The 17,809-nt window shown below is 42.2% G+C and overlaps 1 protein-coding gene across 1 annotated transcript in view; it reads left to right on the plus strand.

Annotated features, from left to right (window-relative positions):
- Window positions 1-9,710: 9,710 nt before the first annotated feature.
- Window positions 9,711-17,809, plus strand: part of FBN2 (fibrillin 2) — a 230,049-nt gene continuing 221,950 nt past the window's right edge. Inside the window, exons 1-2 of the mRNA XM_056537296.1 lie at window positions 9,711-10,300; window positions 13,814-13,896. Coding sequence (XP_056393271.1) covers window positions 10,098-10,300; window positions 13,814-13,896 — 286 coding nt within the window. The 5' untranslated portion in view covers window positions 9,711-10,097. The remainder of the gene's footprint in view (window positions 10,301-13,813; window positions 13,897-17,809) is intronic.

Below are 17,809 nucleotides of genomic sequence, written 5' to 3' on the forward strand. Positions count from 1 at the left end.
CTGTATCCCTCAAACTGGAGACCTAAGACTGTATCCATCTTTTCAGAGAAACTGGAGTACTTTAAAAGTGTAACAGCTGATACATTAGATTTAGAGATGAGCGAACATTTCAAAAATTTAATTCGGCCGATTCGCCGAATTTTCCGATAAAGTTTGTTTCAATCCGAATTTTTTCGCGGCAAATCTATATTAAAAAAGGCTATTTCTAGCCTACATACATCCTCTATAGGGGTATAGAACACTTTGCTGTGTTCTAAAACACATATGGAGTGTGCTGGGTTAGTGAAATAATACTGTTATTCAGAATAACATGCAGATTACCGGCATCACTTTTAGAATCACTGCCGCACAGCAGCACAATTACAGAGCCTGGTGGTGGCATCAGTGTCAGGAGACCATATAGTGGCTGAATGGCACAGCGAGGAGGTGTTGGCAGCATGACACAGCTTGGATGAGGCTGAAACATGAGGACACCATATAGTGGCTGAATGACACAGAATGGAGGTGTTGGCAGCATGAGGAGACCATATAGTGGCTGAATGGCACAGCGTGGATGTGTTGGCAGCATGAGGACACCATATAGTGGCTGAATGGCACAGTGTGGAGATGTTGCCAGCATGAGGACACCATACAGTGGCTGAATGACACAGCTTGGATGAAGCTGAAGCATGAGGACACCATATAGTGGCTGAATGACACAGCGTGGAGGTGTTGGCAGCATGAGGAGACCATATAGTGGCTGAATGGCACAGCGTGGAGGTGTTGGCAGCATGAGGACACCATATAGTGGCTGAATGGCACAGTGTGGAGATGTTGGCAGCATGAGGACACCATACAGTGGCTGAATGACACAGCTTGGATGAAGCTGAAGCATGAGGACACCATATAGTGGCTGAATGACACAGCGTGGAGGTGTTGGCAGCATGAGGAGACCATATAGTGGCTGAATGGCACAGCGTGGAGGTGTTGGCAGCATGAGGACACCATATAGTGGCTGAATGACACAGCATGGACATGTTGTCAGCATGAGGAGACCATAAAGTGGCTGAATGACACAGCATGGAGGTGTTGGCAGCATGAGGAGACCATATAGTGGATGAATGGCACAGCCCGGAGTTGCCAGCAGCATGAGTAGGCACTAGGCCTTCACAATCCCTAAGATTAAAAGATGAATTAAGAAATTTAAACCAAAGATTTTGGATAGCGGGTGCTACCTATGAGAAAATTTGAAATTACCAGACCCAGGCCCCACAGCGGCATCAGTAACCCATATGTTGCCTGAATGACACAGCCTGGAGTTGGCTGATGCACAAGTACACACCAGGGCTTCACAATCCCCCCCAAAAAACACCACAATTTTAGAAATTTTTGGAAAAGATTTTGGATAGCGGGTGCTACCTATGAGAAAATTTGAAATTACCAGACCCAGGCCCCACAGCGGCATCAGTAACCCATATATTGCCTGAATGACACAGCCTGGAGTTGGCTGATGCAAGAGTACACACCAGGGCTTCACAATCCCTCCCAAAAAACAGCACAATTTTAGAAATTTAGAAATTTTTTTAAAAGATTTTGGATAGCGGGTGCTACCTATGAGAAAATTTGAAATTAACAGACCCAGGCCCCACAGCGGCATCAGTAACCCATATATTGCCTGAATGACACAGCCTGGAGTTGGCTGATGCAAGAGTACACACCAGGGCTTCACAATCCCTCCCAAAAAACAGCACAATTTTAGAAATTTTTTAAAAAGTTTTTGGATAGCGGGTGCTACCCATGAGAAAATTTGAAATTAACAGACCCAGGCCCCACAGCGGCATCAGTAACCCATATATTGCCTGAATGACACAGCCTGGAGTTGGCTGATGCACGAGTTTACACCAGGGCTTCACAATCCCCCCCCAAAACACGACAATTTTAAAAAATTTTGAAAAAGATTTTGGATAGCGGGAGAAAATTTGAAATTCCAAGATCCAGGCGCAGCAGCGCCATCATTTTTTTATTTGAAATTTAAAACAACCTTTGCGTGTCCCGGACCCCAGCGTGTGGGTACGAAGGACCAAATCCAACAAGCCCCCACAGGGCTCATGTGGCCGTGAGATTTAGGCGCAACGTCTCCATTGCCCTGACCGGCCAATGTTTCCAAGATTTCTCACCAAGGCAAACCATGTGAAGAACAACGTGACACCACCGTGACCTGCACACATGGTATGCTGAAGGGCCACTGAGACTTGTCCGGGCAGTGGAGGTTTAAGACACAGTGGGGGATGTGGAGGCGGAGTAGCACACTGTCGCAGGACCAACGGGCTGACAGAGTGTAGCAGTGGCTGAAGTGCATGCACAGTTTCCTTTTCATTTTCAGGATGTTTTGCAAATGAGGTTAAGACTTGAGGACGTGCTTGACAACCAGATTCAACATGTGTGCCATGCAGGGCGCATGTTTCACACTTACTTGTCGCAGCGCGGACACGATGTTCTTCCCGTTGTCGGTCACCATGGTTCCCATTTCCAGATTTCGTGGAGTAAGCGATACTCGGATTTATTTACGAATGAACTTTAGCAGTTCCTCCCCTGTGTGACTCCATTCGCCAAGGCAAACCATGTGAAGAACAGCTTGACACCGCTGTGCCCTACACACATGGTAGGATGAAGGGCCACCGAGATTTGGACATGCTGTGGAGGCCAAGGACATGGTGGAGGATGAGGAGGCGGCGTCGCACACTGTAACAGGACCAACTACCTGGGAGCAAGAGCGTGGAGGAGGAAGCGGTGTGACCTGTCCAAGTTGCTGTTGTGGCTGTGCAGGAACCACATTTACCCAGTGAGCCGTAAAAGACAAGTATTGTCCATGCCCGTAGTTACAGCTCCACACGTCGGCGCTGCCGAGCACTTTTGAACACACCGACAGGCTCAAGGACTGGCCCACCTTCTCTTGTACAAACTTATGCAGGGCTGGTACTGCCTTCTTCTTTGCAAAGAAATGACGGCTTTGGACTCTCCACCTCGGCTCGGCACAAGCCATCAATTCTCTGAAAGGTGCAGAGTCCACCACTTGAAAAGGGAGGGACTGCAACACCAGCAACTTGGACAGGAGCACATTCAACTTCTGCGCCGTTGGATGAGTGGGCGCATACTGTTGTCTCTTGGACATGGCTTCGCCGATGGATTGTTGGCGGAATGGCTGACTAAAAGCGGGAGAAGCAGGAGCGACAGAAGGAGGGTTTGACACACAGCTCCCTTTGGCTGAGGTGGTGGAGCCTTGGCTGGATGAAGGAGGGAGCGGATGGCCACTGGGTGATGCAGCAGGCTGGACCACTACATCAGAGCCACGGTTCTCCCAGGCCGCTTTATGTTGGCGAAGCATGTGTTGACGCAGGGCCGTGGTGCCGACATTGGGACCCTGGCCACGCTTCACCTTCTGCCGACAGATCTTGCATGTGGCTACGTGAACCTCCTCCGGATGCCTTATGAAAAACTTCCACACTGCCGAGTAGCTGATTTTCCCACCCGCAGTCCGCACAAATTGACTGCTACTGGTGCCATCTCCAGGAACCCCTGTTCCACTACCTCCCGGAAAAGGTAGGCTTCCGCAAAGCAGGTGGTCTGCCCCGGGCACGTTTGGCTCCTGAATTTCCACTCCTGCCACCACGCTGACTGCCAACCGTGCTACCGCCTTGCTGCCTCAAGGGCAACCTGCAACTCTCTTCTCCTGATGATGATGAAGCCCCTTCTGCACCCAGCTCCCAATTGCGATCGGCTTCATCATCATCAACAGTTGTGTGCACGTCACTGATGTCCTCCTCAGGTTCCCCAACAGTGTCTGCTTCTAGACCCTGAACACTTGCAACCCTGCCTTTCACATCACTCTCCGCATCACTACTTGGCCACGTAGCGGAGCAAGCGGCGCATGTCTCCTCCCCTTCTTGGCTGTCCAGTAGCTGCTGACTGTCCTCTATTAGATCGTCCTCAGTAAATAGTGGAGCTGAACCCACAGCATAAGATACTTCTTTAGGAGAGGGAACAGCATAGGACAAAGGCAATGGGAGGACAGGGACTGCTCCCGGGCCATGCCAACTGAGGGTTGTGTCTGAGGAACCCACCGACTGTTGACTGGGGGTGTCAGATGTCACTTGTGATGATGTGGATGAGCGTGTTAACCAATCAACGACGGCAGATGGGTTGCTGGTGGAGACACAACCGCTGGCTGATAACGGGAGCTCAGGTCTCTCACTGCGACTCCTGCTGCCACTCGCCCCAAGTCTGCTGTCAACTCTGCCTGAAGTATTTAGGCCTCAGCCACTCCTCTGTGCACGTCCTGGAGCTTCTCTGCCTGACATACTTAGTGCGTTTATGAGGGTATTACAATACGCTACACTACTCTTTAAACAGTAGTTGTCTAGAACAGCAGCAGGTGATTACTTACGGCTGTCCTTGAACACTATGTAGGCCCTTGACAGATTAACAGGTACTAGATCGTATTAGCAGAAAAATATCTGTATTTTTGTAAAACACCAGCCGGTGGATACTATTGTTTGGACTTTGACGGTATGGAGCACCTTGACAGCTTAACAGGTACTAAATGGTACAATACTTGGATGTACCTATGGGGTATGCACTGATGAGGGCAGTAATATGCCTAACTATTAGCAGAAAAAAATCTGTATTTGTGTAAAACACCAGCCGGTGGATACTATTGTATGGACTTTGATGGTTTGGAGCACCTTGACAGATTAACAGGTACTAAATGGTACAATACTTGGATGAACCTATGCGGTATGCACTGATGAGGGCAGTAATACGTGTAACTATACGCAGAAAAAAAACTCTGTATTTTTGTAAAACAGCAGCCGGTGGATACTATTGTTTGGACTTTGACGGTATGGAGCACCTTGACAGCTTAACAGGTACTAAATGGTACAATACTTGGTTGTACCTATGCAGTATGAACTGATGAGGGTAGTTATATATGCATAACTATACGCAGAAAAAACTATTTGAAAAAAAAAAAAAAAACAGCCGGTGAATACTATTGTTTGGACTTGCACAGTATGTAGCCCCTTGACAGATTAACAGGTACAAAATGGTACAAATACACTGCAGTCCACTGAACAATCACATATTTCTGAACAGCAGCAGGACCCAACAGTGCAGCACCACAAAAAAAAAATGAGGAGATAAGATGCTTCAGAAAGTTCAGGCAGCTTGAAGATCTGTATGAGGCAGCTGACAGCTATCTGCCCCTCTCTGCTGCAATGCTCAATAACGTGAATAGGAGGTTTAGCTATCAATGATCCTTCTCAGTGTAACAGCACAGCACTCTGCACTCCTGTCTTTCCCTAATGCTGATGTGACTAGCAGTTGCAGTGTAACGCTGTGGTATGAGCTATTCACACACACGCAGTCCCGTCCTCTCCATCTGAGGGCATAGATGAAATGAAGAGAGTCATGATGGCCGCCGATTATATAGACGCTGTGACATCACAGGGATCAGTGAACACTGATAGGCTGCATCTCACATGTGATTCAGGGTCAGCCCGCCTACCTTCATTCCCACCGCTGTTTCCCGCCCTCCCATAATCCCCTGCCCCATGTACTCACATGTGGATCCGCCATCTTAGGTCTCCAATAGGCTGGAACACTGTAAAATGGAGTTTAATGAAATTAAATGAAATTCATAACGAATTCGGGTTCATCAACTTCGATTCGCTCATCTCTAATTAGATTCTAATTTGACTGAAGTCACAGTATATTCGGACCCCTGCGATACTAAGCAGTAGGAAACAATTTTACATATTTTTTAGTTTTGTTCATGTTTACAACACTTTTTGGTCCAAGGTCAAGGAAATAAAATATGACTGATAGGACCTACTGTCTCTGATCCTTCATCTCCTCAGACATTCTAAGTTAAAAGACAGAAGATACCAGAAATCATTAATTCACCATTTGCTTAATGTAGCACAATGCCGTATTTGTGAAAAATGCTGATCTCTGATGGCGGACATGTGGTATTCATGATTTGATGACAAAATACAAGTGGAGGAAATCACAGCATTCCTATGAGATACCACAGGTAGGTCATAGAAAACATCATTCTATTGGATAAGCTTTAGCCTAAGGAATTCATATCCAAGTTATGGTTATCAGGCCATGACTTCCACACTGGTAACACTCTAAATATGGAACAAAAAAATATGGGAAGAAAAGATCAAAAGGCAATATCTTGGAAGCTAAAACAATATAGTTACCCACATATATTGTAGCTTGCCCCACAGAATTCTCACAAATCAGCCAGTCAACAAATCAACAGGACACAATAAGGAAATAAAGAGGTCTCCAGAAGCAAATTCCCACAGCAACAAAAACTCATACATTTTAGAACGCTCAACTGCTCAGTAAAGAAAAGTGGAAAACACTGGAGTGACAATTTTAATCTATACAGTAGAACAAATCTTGTTTGTCTCATATGTGGTGTTCTGTAGATTTATTGCAGCATTTAGGACCTGGGATATGAAACAGTTAATTTAAATGAAGGCAGATGGTATAGTGTGAGTACATTTAATAAGCTTTGCCCATTGTCACCTATAGTTTGCCAGACATGTGCAATAGTCTTCAATTTAGGCAGGTAGCATTTTGAGATCCATGATAACCTTTTTGGTTTATTTTGGATTAGCAGCTGGACCAGATATCAATTAAAAGAGTTCTTAGTAGGAAGAGCCAGGGGAGCATCTAGCATTCCAAAGCTCATAGGACCAATTTTTTCCTGTCCTGTACTGCATTGCTTGGGAATATAAACTTTTACTTTAAACACTCTATGAACAAAACATACCACACTACTGTTATTGAATAAAAATCACTGTATAAAGTACCAATAATACCACTATACAAGGGACAATAATAATGACCCAACAGGAAAACACATTATCATCACCATCACATAGTGACTGATTACTGTGCCATTATATCTAGGGACTCACAGGTGACACCTTCTTTTAGGCATTCTCTTTCTTTTAAATTCTTCAAACTAGTGAGATGACTTTTTCCAGACATGATTTTTTCTGCAGAATCTGCCCAAAAAACATCCTAGTCTCCTTCCTTTTCCAACACGCATGCCACCATTGTAAAGTGGGTAGTTTGGATGGTCATGGATCCTCAAGTTCATGGTCCCTGCCTCCATGGTAGGTATGCCACAGAAAGAGCTGCAAAGGGTTGAGAGTGTTTGATTGTGTACATTGAGTACATTTACTCTAAGGTCTAGTGCCATACTTCCTTCCACTCCCTGCCAACTGCTGCCTTCTGGCCCTTTGCTCCAACAGAATACTTATGGTCTCCAACAGTTCCCTTTGGATTCCTTTTTCCATCCATATCCTGTTTTCATGGCGACATGGCCTGATGACATAATCAAGGGCAAGCGTTTTAAAGGGCCAACACCCTCCAAACCTCACCTGAACTTTGTTTGCCATTTTGCCTTGATCTGTGCCAAATTTTACAGTTGTGAGTTTTGCCACTCTCTGACCTCACACCTCTACTTTTTACTCCTGCTATCTAGCTGTAATAGGCTGCATTCACACCACATTTTTGCAATACAGTACCCGTATATGTCAATGAAAAAACCATACGGAACCATATTGAAAACCATATGCATTGACTCTCCATTGACAACCGTCTTAAATGGTTTTGTCTGATTTTTTCACATACCCAAAACCGTAGCAATTTTTCATCAAAAACCTAATACGGGAATTGTATTGCAAAAATGTGGTGTGAATGCAGCCAAACTCTGTTTTTAATCTCATCCCTGTCTCCTGAGTACATGTCTCTTGATGTCTTTACAGTAGATCTTTGGATATCCTGCTGTACACATCCTTTCTACACACTTTCTAGGCATTACATCTGTTTTTAGCGCACTGCTGATTGATGACGGATTGGGGCTTCAGCCTAGGGATCTACCAAAGAAAATTCATATGCCCATTAAATAGCTGAGGGGGGGGGGGGGTGAATATGAGAGTTTTCTAAGACCACTTCATAATTACATAAACTTTGTTTTTAGAAATTTTCATTAAAAATTATGTGGATACCAAAAATTCCCATTTTAAATTAAGAATAATTAAAATCATATACACAATCCTTTCTATTATAAATGCAACTTGCTTCTGTATCTGCTTCAGCTATTTAAGACTATAGGGGGAGATTCATTAAAACTTGTACAGTGACCCCCCCGACCTACGATGGCCCCGACATATGATGAAATCGACATACGATGGCCTCTCAGAGGCCATCGCATGTCGATGTCAGGATCGACATACGATGCTTTTTTATGTCGGGGCCATCACATTAAGTGCTATCCGGCAGCGCCAAATGCTTAAGCTGCTGCCGGATAGCAGCTTAATGTTCCCCGTGTGGTGCGGTAAGTATTATTTACCCCTCCACGATGCTCCGGGGTGCCCTCCGGGTCCAGCGCTGGTCTTCCGGGGTCTTCTCGGCCCTCTCCGATGACGTCAATACGCTGCTGCGCACATCATCCAATAGGAATGGCGTACGCAGCGGCGTAATGACGTCGCTACGCAGGCCCAGTAAGGCCTTGCGGAAGACAGAAGAGGACCGGAGAAGACAGAAGAGGACCGGAGAAGACAGCAGAGGACCGGAGAAGACAGCAGAGAGCCCAGCGGAGGCCCGAGGTCACCATCGGGAGCGGCGGGGACACCATCTCGAGCGGCGGGGACAGGTGAGTACAGCTTCCTATACTTTACATTGCACGAATCCCTCAACATACGATGGATTCGACAAACAATGGCTCGTTTGGAACAACTTACCATCGTATGTTGAGGGACCACTGTACTGAGGAAATGTTGACCGGTTGCCCATAGCAACCAATCAGATCACTTCTTTCATGTTTGAAAAGGCCTCTGAAAAATGAAAGAAGTGATCTGATTGGTTGCTATGGGTAACTGCTCAACTTTCCCTAAGCACAATACTTGACGAATCTCCCCCTCACGACCTTTACGGATCTGCCCAATGGAAATTTGTACAGATTTATTAAAGCTTAAATGCTGATACAATGTATGGTTCTAGAGTTGAAGAGTGAAAAACGGAGTGAATTTCTATTGAAAGGATTAACACGCTCATTCTTTAGAGCAGTGTTTCCCCACTAGAGAGACTCCAGCTGTTGAAAAACTACGACTCCTAGCATGCCCGGACAGCCGAAGGCATGCTAAAAAAGTTGAAGTTTTGCAACATCTGGAGGCTCCATGGTTGTAAAACACTGTGTTAAAACATTTACCTGTCCCTTGGAGGAGGTCTACTTAAAAAAAATAATAATAATGCCACCCTTATCCATAGGCTATGTTTGGTATTGCAGCTCTAGCCCATCAACATCTTACCTGTTTTCTGTAAATAGTCTTGGTTTTACTATATAGTTGCATAGTTAACTTTTAGTGAAAAGGGGAAGAGGTCTTCCATCATCTATTATTAGAAAGAATTAACACTGAGCCTAGGTGTCGGAAAGTGTAACAAAATACAAAGTCACCAAGCTAGTGTTCCCTAAAAGGTTAATATAAGTAAACCCCCTCTTCTGTTTCTTCTCTCTCTTTTTCTCCATCCCATTTTTCTCCCTCCTCCTCCCCTTACTCTTCACGTGTGTGACTGGTTCTGTGGTTTCCTCCCCACTGACAGGCAGCCGCCTCATAAACCCCTGGCCCTCAGCACTCTCATCCTAATCCTGCTTCTCACACAGACTGAATATGGGGACAAGTCTGCACTCTCCAGCACAGACATTGCTTTCTTCTACAGATTTTCATTTTTGATGCTCTTTTTTTTCCTGGCTTCAACCACAGTGCAGGAATCCTTCCTTTTGAAGCACTAATATACTTAGGATTGAGTACCTATTATTTATGAACCCACCAACTTCTCGATAAAATACAGTACCATACCTAATGCCACCTGGGGCATCATTGTAGTAGATATATATATACCGTATATATCTTATTTTTTATTTTTTTTTAGTTTGTTTCTCTAACACAGAGGATAGTTGTGTTCTGGATGTGAATATTAAGGAACTTTTCACCTTTCAGCTTAGAAGTGGATTCCTTCTGTCTTGAATAACTATGTTTGATATCTTGCATCATATGATGTCAAGGTCAAGAAGGAGGACTGTGCTCCTACTGGGCTACTTTCTTGTGCTTTTGGGATGCTCTGCTGGTCAACAATCTTTCAATGCAGAGTCCAGACTTGGAACACAGGATGCAAATGATGGGTCTACAGTGGTTAGTAGGACCCGCAGGAGGGGATCACAGTATGCTCTGCACGGGTAGGTAGCGACCAATAATAAAATATTAATAATAATATTATATACATTACTGCTTAGCTTATAGTGTATTTTTGTTATCATTATTATTATAGTTATTAGGATTAATATAATAATAATAATTATTATTATATTAATAGTGATAATTAAAAAGAAAACTTATACCAATGAAACAATGAAATACCAGATAATCTCAAAGCCTGTGTTTTATCATATTCATATGATGTTAAATACTTCTGTGTCCAAAAAAAAAAAAAAAAAAGAAAACTGAAATTTAATATTAATTGTTTACCCAGTTTCTGGCTCTCCTGGAGGTTGTAACTGTACTATAAAGAAATGGCATTGTGAATAATCTCCCTCATATAATGTTTTAACTAGAAAAAAAAATCATAATACTATCCCTTTATATAATGTCTCCTAACTGAATGTTCACTGTATTGTGAAATCTGTAATGTTTTTTAAAAGATTTTCCAAGTAACACCTTAAACGTGACAGTACTAGGGGAAACTGTACTGTGGCATCCAGCAAGGCTATACTGTATTCTCTTTTTTTTCTATTGTTTTCCATTCAGTCACTGACTAACCCAAGGGTATAACTTGATGGCGTGTGGTGCTTTGCCTACTAGGGGTTATGTAGTATAAACACATGCTTGTAATCTGCAAGTGAATTTGATCTAGTGGTGGATTAAAGTAACGCTCTACGTCTTTACACCCACTATTGCAGGTTATTAATATATCCGTTTGACAAACATTTACAATGAAACCGTCCTTTTGTGTACAATACTTTTGACTTTTCTATTAACAACTCACTGCCACAGTGCATTTCAAAACAGAAAAATGTTGAAAGATCTAAAAGCCAGACAGTCACGTATAATGTGCGCACGCCAACTGTGGTTGGTAGACTTACCCTTTACTTTTGGTAGAATTTAACCCATTACAGCTACTTCCCTGGGCAATATCCTTTGTTTGCTTTCAGGTTTTTGTTCCATGAAGAGTTAATCTAACCCACAGCCACTTAATTTTCTAATCATATAATCTATATACACAAATTGGTGAAAATGAATCATCTCCTATGTAAATGACCTGTATATACATTATCATACCATCTGAAATACTACCTAAGTGGCTTTTTCTTATCTCTGCTTTCATCATTTGGCCCTAATGCACTGGTGTTGTATAACTTTCAGTTAAGTTTATGCTAGTGAAAATAATGTATGCATTCCATAAGTGAATCTAAGTTACTGTAAGCTATGGGTTGTAAACTTTTAAGGGTTTGTTTGAACCTCCGAAGCATTCATTACATTCATTATGTGAACACTAGGGGATTCTCGAGCCCCCTAATCACTGTGTTGTTAGAACTTTCAGTTATTCCTCTGCTTAGTGGACTCGAAATCTGCAAGAGCTATTTGTGTTTTATGAATGAACTTGACTAGGACTTTGCTTACTTTGGAAATCTTGCCGGATTTCTACTGGCAAAGAAAACAGAAATCTAGGCAGCAGGATCTAAATAAGTAGCAAAGACTGTTTTCATTTCCTTCTTTCTATTATTATGATAATACTTTCATATTTGTTAGTTTTTAATTATTTACTTTTTATTTTGTATCAATATATATATATATATATATATATATATATATATATATATATATATATATGTGTGTGTGTGTTTAACTAAACATTTTAATCCATGTAGAAAGGAATGTTTTTTAGTTACTTTGTCAAACCATCTTTATTATAGCTTATAGTTTATATATTTGTTACATGCTATTGGCATAACAATCCAATATTGACTTTTAAATAATAAGAAATTTAACCTCAAAATATCCTTTTACAGTAATTTACCCTACGACTTGCCAGGACCTAATGGGAACTTCTGCTGTATAGCTATGTAAAGCCATGTTTAGCTGAGCATACAACAGAGACTATGGAGTAGGACTCTTCTACATGGATGCATTTGAGTAAATTAACACACCAGAACCCTATAGCAATGGACTGTGCTTCCATAGTGATGCATATTGAAGCAGATTTGACTTTCAGAGTTTGAAAAAGCTAGCTAATGTACGTTTTCATTCAATGGCATAGTCTATTAGTCTTATATTTTTGTTGACATGATGAATTCAGGATGACATTCAGTAAATGCCTTACTGTACTGAATTTTACCCATCAACTAGTTATTAGGACTATGGACACAATCGCTGACATTTATCATTGTCTTTAGACTGTTTTTTGTGTCTAGAAAAGGCACAAAAAAGGCCCAAGCATTGTTTGCGCCTTTTTTTTTGGTCCTTTTGGTCTACACATTTCTACTGATTTTGAGTTGCAATCCACAGATTTTGGCAATACCCATGATATGGAAGGGTTTTATGAACTGTGCCTTTTTGTGAAAAGGCGCAAAAAAGCGCAAAGCGACTGAAAAGTCTCTAAAACTATACCAGCCCAGACATAGCTTAGCTTTTTGGTGTACGTGAAGAGAGAGATTTCAGAAAATATGACCTGCACAAAATTTATCAAATGTTCTGTGACCATTGAATAAATGTATTGCTCCTACACATTACCAGCACACAAAAAAAAAAGGTGTAGAAAAATGCTTCACTTACACCTACAATGATAAATGCCAGCCAATGTGTTGTCCTGTAGACCATTAAAGGGGTATTCCAGGCAAAAACTTTTTTTATATATATCAACTGGCTCTGGAAAGTTAAACAGATTTGTAAATTACTTCTATTAAAAAATCTTAATCCTTCCAATAGTTATTAACTTCTGAGTTGCTGTTTTCTGTCTAACTGCTTTCTGATGACTCACGTCCCGGGAGCTGTCCAGCTCCTATGGGGATATTCTCCCATCATGCAAGGGATATTCTCCCATCATGCACAGCTCCCGTGACGTGACATCATCATTGAGCAGTTAGACAGAAAACTTCAGAAGCTAATAACTATTGGAAGGATTAAGATTTTTTTTAATAGAAGTAATTTAAGTAATTTACAAATCTGTTTAACTTTCCGGAGCCAGTTGATATATAAAAAAAAAAGTTTTTGCCTGGAATACCCCTTTAAGAATACTTTATTCTCCATCTCCAATGCCCAAATATTTCTTATTGTGAGATCATGTTCTTCATGGTTGGTAAGGCCAGTTCTTAGCACTTTGGAGTAGTCATGCCTTATGCCCTCAACCAGATCCTAAAGAAAATATAGAACATCAGAAGACTGGGAATCTAGTAGAGTTAGTTTTTCCTTTATGTGGTATAGTTTGGCTTCCCATTTTCCTACTGGCATGGTGCATACCCTACATGGTGTCTCTGGTAGGTTTATAAAGACTGTGGGAACATGAAGACTTAAGAGAAACCCACAATGTCTACACAATAGAACAAGCATGGAAAATTGAGAACTGGGATGAAGGAAGGTTGAAAAACTGTTCACTTGCCAAGTCAAAAGTAAATTTGCATTAGTAATTCTATATGTTTGTGAGTCCATGTGCCCTCAGATCTTTATGGTTTTATTCTTATTGTTATTTTAAAAAGGCCAAATGTATGTGGATCAAGATTTCATTCTTACTGTTGCCCTGGGTGGAAAACGCTTCCTGGAGGAAATCAGTGTATTGTCCGTAAGTGTGTCATTTCTTTAACTAAATCTTGTCATTGTTTTATTACTTTATTGGTGTGCCTATTGTTATTGTTATGAGAATGCTTCTTTCTGATGTGGAGTCAAACATTTATCTCTATGTAACAAAAATGAACATATCCAAGTTGTATGAGATCAATGGTGAGCTACATTGTGCTGCCTGTAGGTTGCATTTTATTCTTTTATATGCTGTGAACCTGCACCCCATGAAAATAAAATATAGGTTACATTTTATGCTGCAAATGACTTGTATAATGATAATATAATACTTTAGCTTTGACAGCATGGACTTACTAGGTCCTCACTTTAGTCATTGTTCCCATGAGTTTATGAAGGAGTAGCCTCAGTCTTTAATTACTTAGACATACAGTATTAAAAGTCCAATGCTGCTTAACTAGTACTCCACCCCACTGGTTGTGAGAATGAAGGGCACACTGTATTAGAGCAGTGCTGTGTTCCTTTATGGTTTCCCTGCACAGTGGTCCCTGGCACAAACCCATTTAAGCAAACATTGAAAGTGAAGTTCCAGATGTCTATGTAAAATCACTAATTAGGTTATGCACATCAGTGTATAAATTCAGGTTCCTTGAGTACAAAAAAACATAAGTGCTCGGTGCTGTTTGGGAGTTTCATTCACATTCCAATAATTTTTCTATGGGCAGAGTAGGAGGAGACTTGAATTACCGGAGTCCTTTACTTCCTCCCAGCCTATTTTAGGAGGAGAGGTGCACTGTATTTGTAACATGGTAGACAATGATAACGACTTCCTATTTGTGCATTAGAAATAAGAAGAGGCCTTTAGCTATGCTTTGAACTAAACTAAACTGTTGTTCAAGTTTTCAGAACAATATGAAGTTTTTATTTTTTTACTGTAGGTGCACATTAACACAGAAATACAGAGTAGCTAATTAAAGGGTTTTTTCAATGTTTTGTCTCCTCATTTGCTGTTACTTCAACTCAAAATTTGCACTTTTAGGGTAGGGTCACATGTAGCGTATTTCACTGTTGCATATTTTCCTACCCATTGAGGTCAATAGGAACCAAAATCAGCAGCTTATTTTGCTACTCATTGACTTTAATGGGTAGGAAAATATGCAGCAGCAAAATATGGCACATGTGACCCTACCCACCACTGTCAATTTAGTGCAACTTAATTTTTAATATCATAAAAATGGGACCACCAAGTGCTAAAGCATGAAGTCTGTAAAAATCATCTATCATTTTCACAATAGCCTTTGAAAGCAAAGTCAGCACAATCATTTTTCATCAGAAATTTAATGAATTGGGTTTCCTTGGCTGAGTAACTGCACACGAGTCTTCGAGTTCCTTGAGCGGTGCTGTTGGATGAAGCAGTGTAAAGCACACCTCTGTTGGATCATAATTTACCATCTGGCAGTCTGTTAGATGAATGTGGGTTTGGTGGATGCTAGGAGAATTTACTCTGTCCAAATCTGTTATACCAACTGTAAAGTTTAGTGGAGGGAAAGTAATGGTCTGGGACGAATTGTCTTTGGTTCTTTATATGGAATGACAGTCTAGAGACAGTTGTGCTTAATATGTTGTGACAACAGTTTGGGGAAAATCCTTCCAGTTTCGGAATATCAAAGACCACATGCAATTTTGGATAAAGGAACTTAACCACTTAGGGACCCAGGGCATACAGGTATGCTCCGACATCCTGGTACTTAAGGACCCAGGCCATACCTGTATGCCAAAGGGAATTTCTGAGCCCAAATGTCGGCGATCGTCGCAAATCGCCGGTCAATCACGACCGGCGATCTGTGGCGATTACGGGTCATACGGGTCTCCGGTGACCCAGAAAATTAGGGGATCGGGGCTGTCCAAGACACACGCAATCCCCCTGAAGGGATAGGAGTAAGGTGGCAGGGGTCCCACCCCTCCTATCCCTGCTATTGGTCGGTCAGAAGCGACTGACCAATAGCAGATCGGGGGCAGGGGGATTTGTAGTTTTGGAACATCTGGAGGGCCACAGTTTGGAGATCAATGTGCAGTGGTTTCTAAACCGTCACCCTCTAAATCTTGCAAAACTACAACTCCCAGCATGCACGAACAGCAAACGGTTGAGTTGTACGAACAACACGCACGAACAGCCACTACTGAATTGTAGTTGCGTAACTCCAGCTGTTGTATAACCACATCTCCCAGCATGTCCTTCGGCGATCAGTACATGCTGGGAGTTGTAGTTTTTTAATAGCTGGAGGCACACCTGTTGGAAAATACTAAGTTAGGTAACAGAACCTAACTGAAGGTTTTCCAACCAGTGTGCCTCCAGCTGTTGCAAAAGTACAACTCCCAGCATGCATGGTCTGTCTGTGCATGCTGGGAGTTGTAGTTTTGCAAAAGCTGGAGGTTTGCCCCCCTCCCGAGTGGGTTTACAGTGAATTTCCTGCTTCAAGTTTGAGGTGCGGCAAATTTTCCACCACAGCGCAAACTCCTGACAGGAAACTCACCGTAAACCCGCCCATGTGAATGTACCCTAAAAACACTACACTACACTAACACATATGTAAAACACTACATACACTGTCCTCCCCCAATAAAAATGAAAAACTTATTGTACGGCAGTGTTTCCAAAACAGAGCCTCAAGCAACTCCCAACATTTCCGGACAGCCACTGACTGTCCAGGCATGCTGTAAGTTTAGCAACAGCTGGAGGCACCCTGTTTGGGAATCCCTGGTGTAGAAAGCCTCTATGTTCACCCCTATGCAATCCCTAATTTAGTCCTCAAATGCACATGGCACTCTCTCACTTCAGAGCCCTGTCGTATTTCAAGCAAACAGTTTAGGGTCACATGTGGAGTATTTCCGTACTCGCAAGAAATTGCGTTACAAATTTTGGTGGGCTTTTTCTCCTTTTACCCCTTATGAAAAGGAAAAGTTTGGGTCTACACCAGCATGTTAGTGTAAAAATTTTTTTGCACTAACATGCTGGTGTTGCCCCATACTTTTTACTCAAGAGGTAAAAGGGGAAAAATTTTTTCATTTGTAACGCAATTTCTCCTCAAGAAATTGCATAACAAGGCTCAGGAGTGACAGCGCACTATGTACATTTGAGGACTAAATTGGTGATTTGCACAGTGGTGGCTGATTTTACAGTGGTTCTGACATAAACGCAAAAGAATAAATACGCACGTGTGACCCCATTTTGGAAACTACACCCCTCACGGAATGTAACAAGGGGTATAGTGAGCCTTAACACCCCACAGGTGTTTGACAAAATTTCATTAAAGTTGGATGGGAAAATGAAAAAAAATTTTAGAAACTACACCCCTCACAGAATGTAATCACATGTCACATGTGTGTGTGTGTGTGTGTGGGGGGGGGGGGGGTCCACTGTTCTGGCACCATGGGGGGCTTTGTAAACACACAAGGCCCCCGACTTCTATTCCAACCAAATTCTCTCTCCAAAAGCTCAATGGCGCTCCATCTCATCTGAGCTTTGTAGTGCGCCAGCAGAGCACTTGACGTCCATACATGAGGTATTTACATACTCAGAAGTAATGGGGTTACAAGTTTTGGGGAGAATTTTCTCCTATTACCCCTTGAAAAAAAGTAAAATTTGGGGGAAAACCTGCATTTTAGTGAATTTTTTTTTTTTTTCATTTACACATCCGACTTTAACGAAAAGTCTTGTTACGTTCCTTGAGGTGTGTAGTTTCCAAAATAGTATGCCATGTGGGTTTTTCTTTTTCCTGTTCTGGCACCATAGGGGCTTCCTCAATGTGACATGCCCCCCCAAAAACCATTTCAGAAAAACTCACTCTCCAAAATCCCATTGTCGCTCCTTCTCTTCTGAGCCCTCTAGAGGACCCACAGAGCACTTGACATACACATATGAGATATTTCCTTACTCAAGAGAAATTGGGTTACAAATT

This window comes from Hyla sarda, chromosome 1 (genome assembly GCF_029499605.1).
Source record: "Hyla sarda isolate aHylSar1 chromosome 1, aHylSar1.hap1, whole genome shotgun sequence".
In the NCBI taxonomy this organism is placed as follows: Eukaryota; Metazoa; Chordata; class Amphibia; order Anura; family Hylidae; genus Hyla; species Hyla sarda.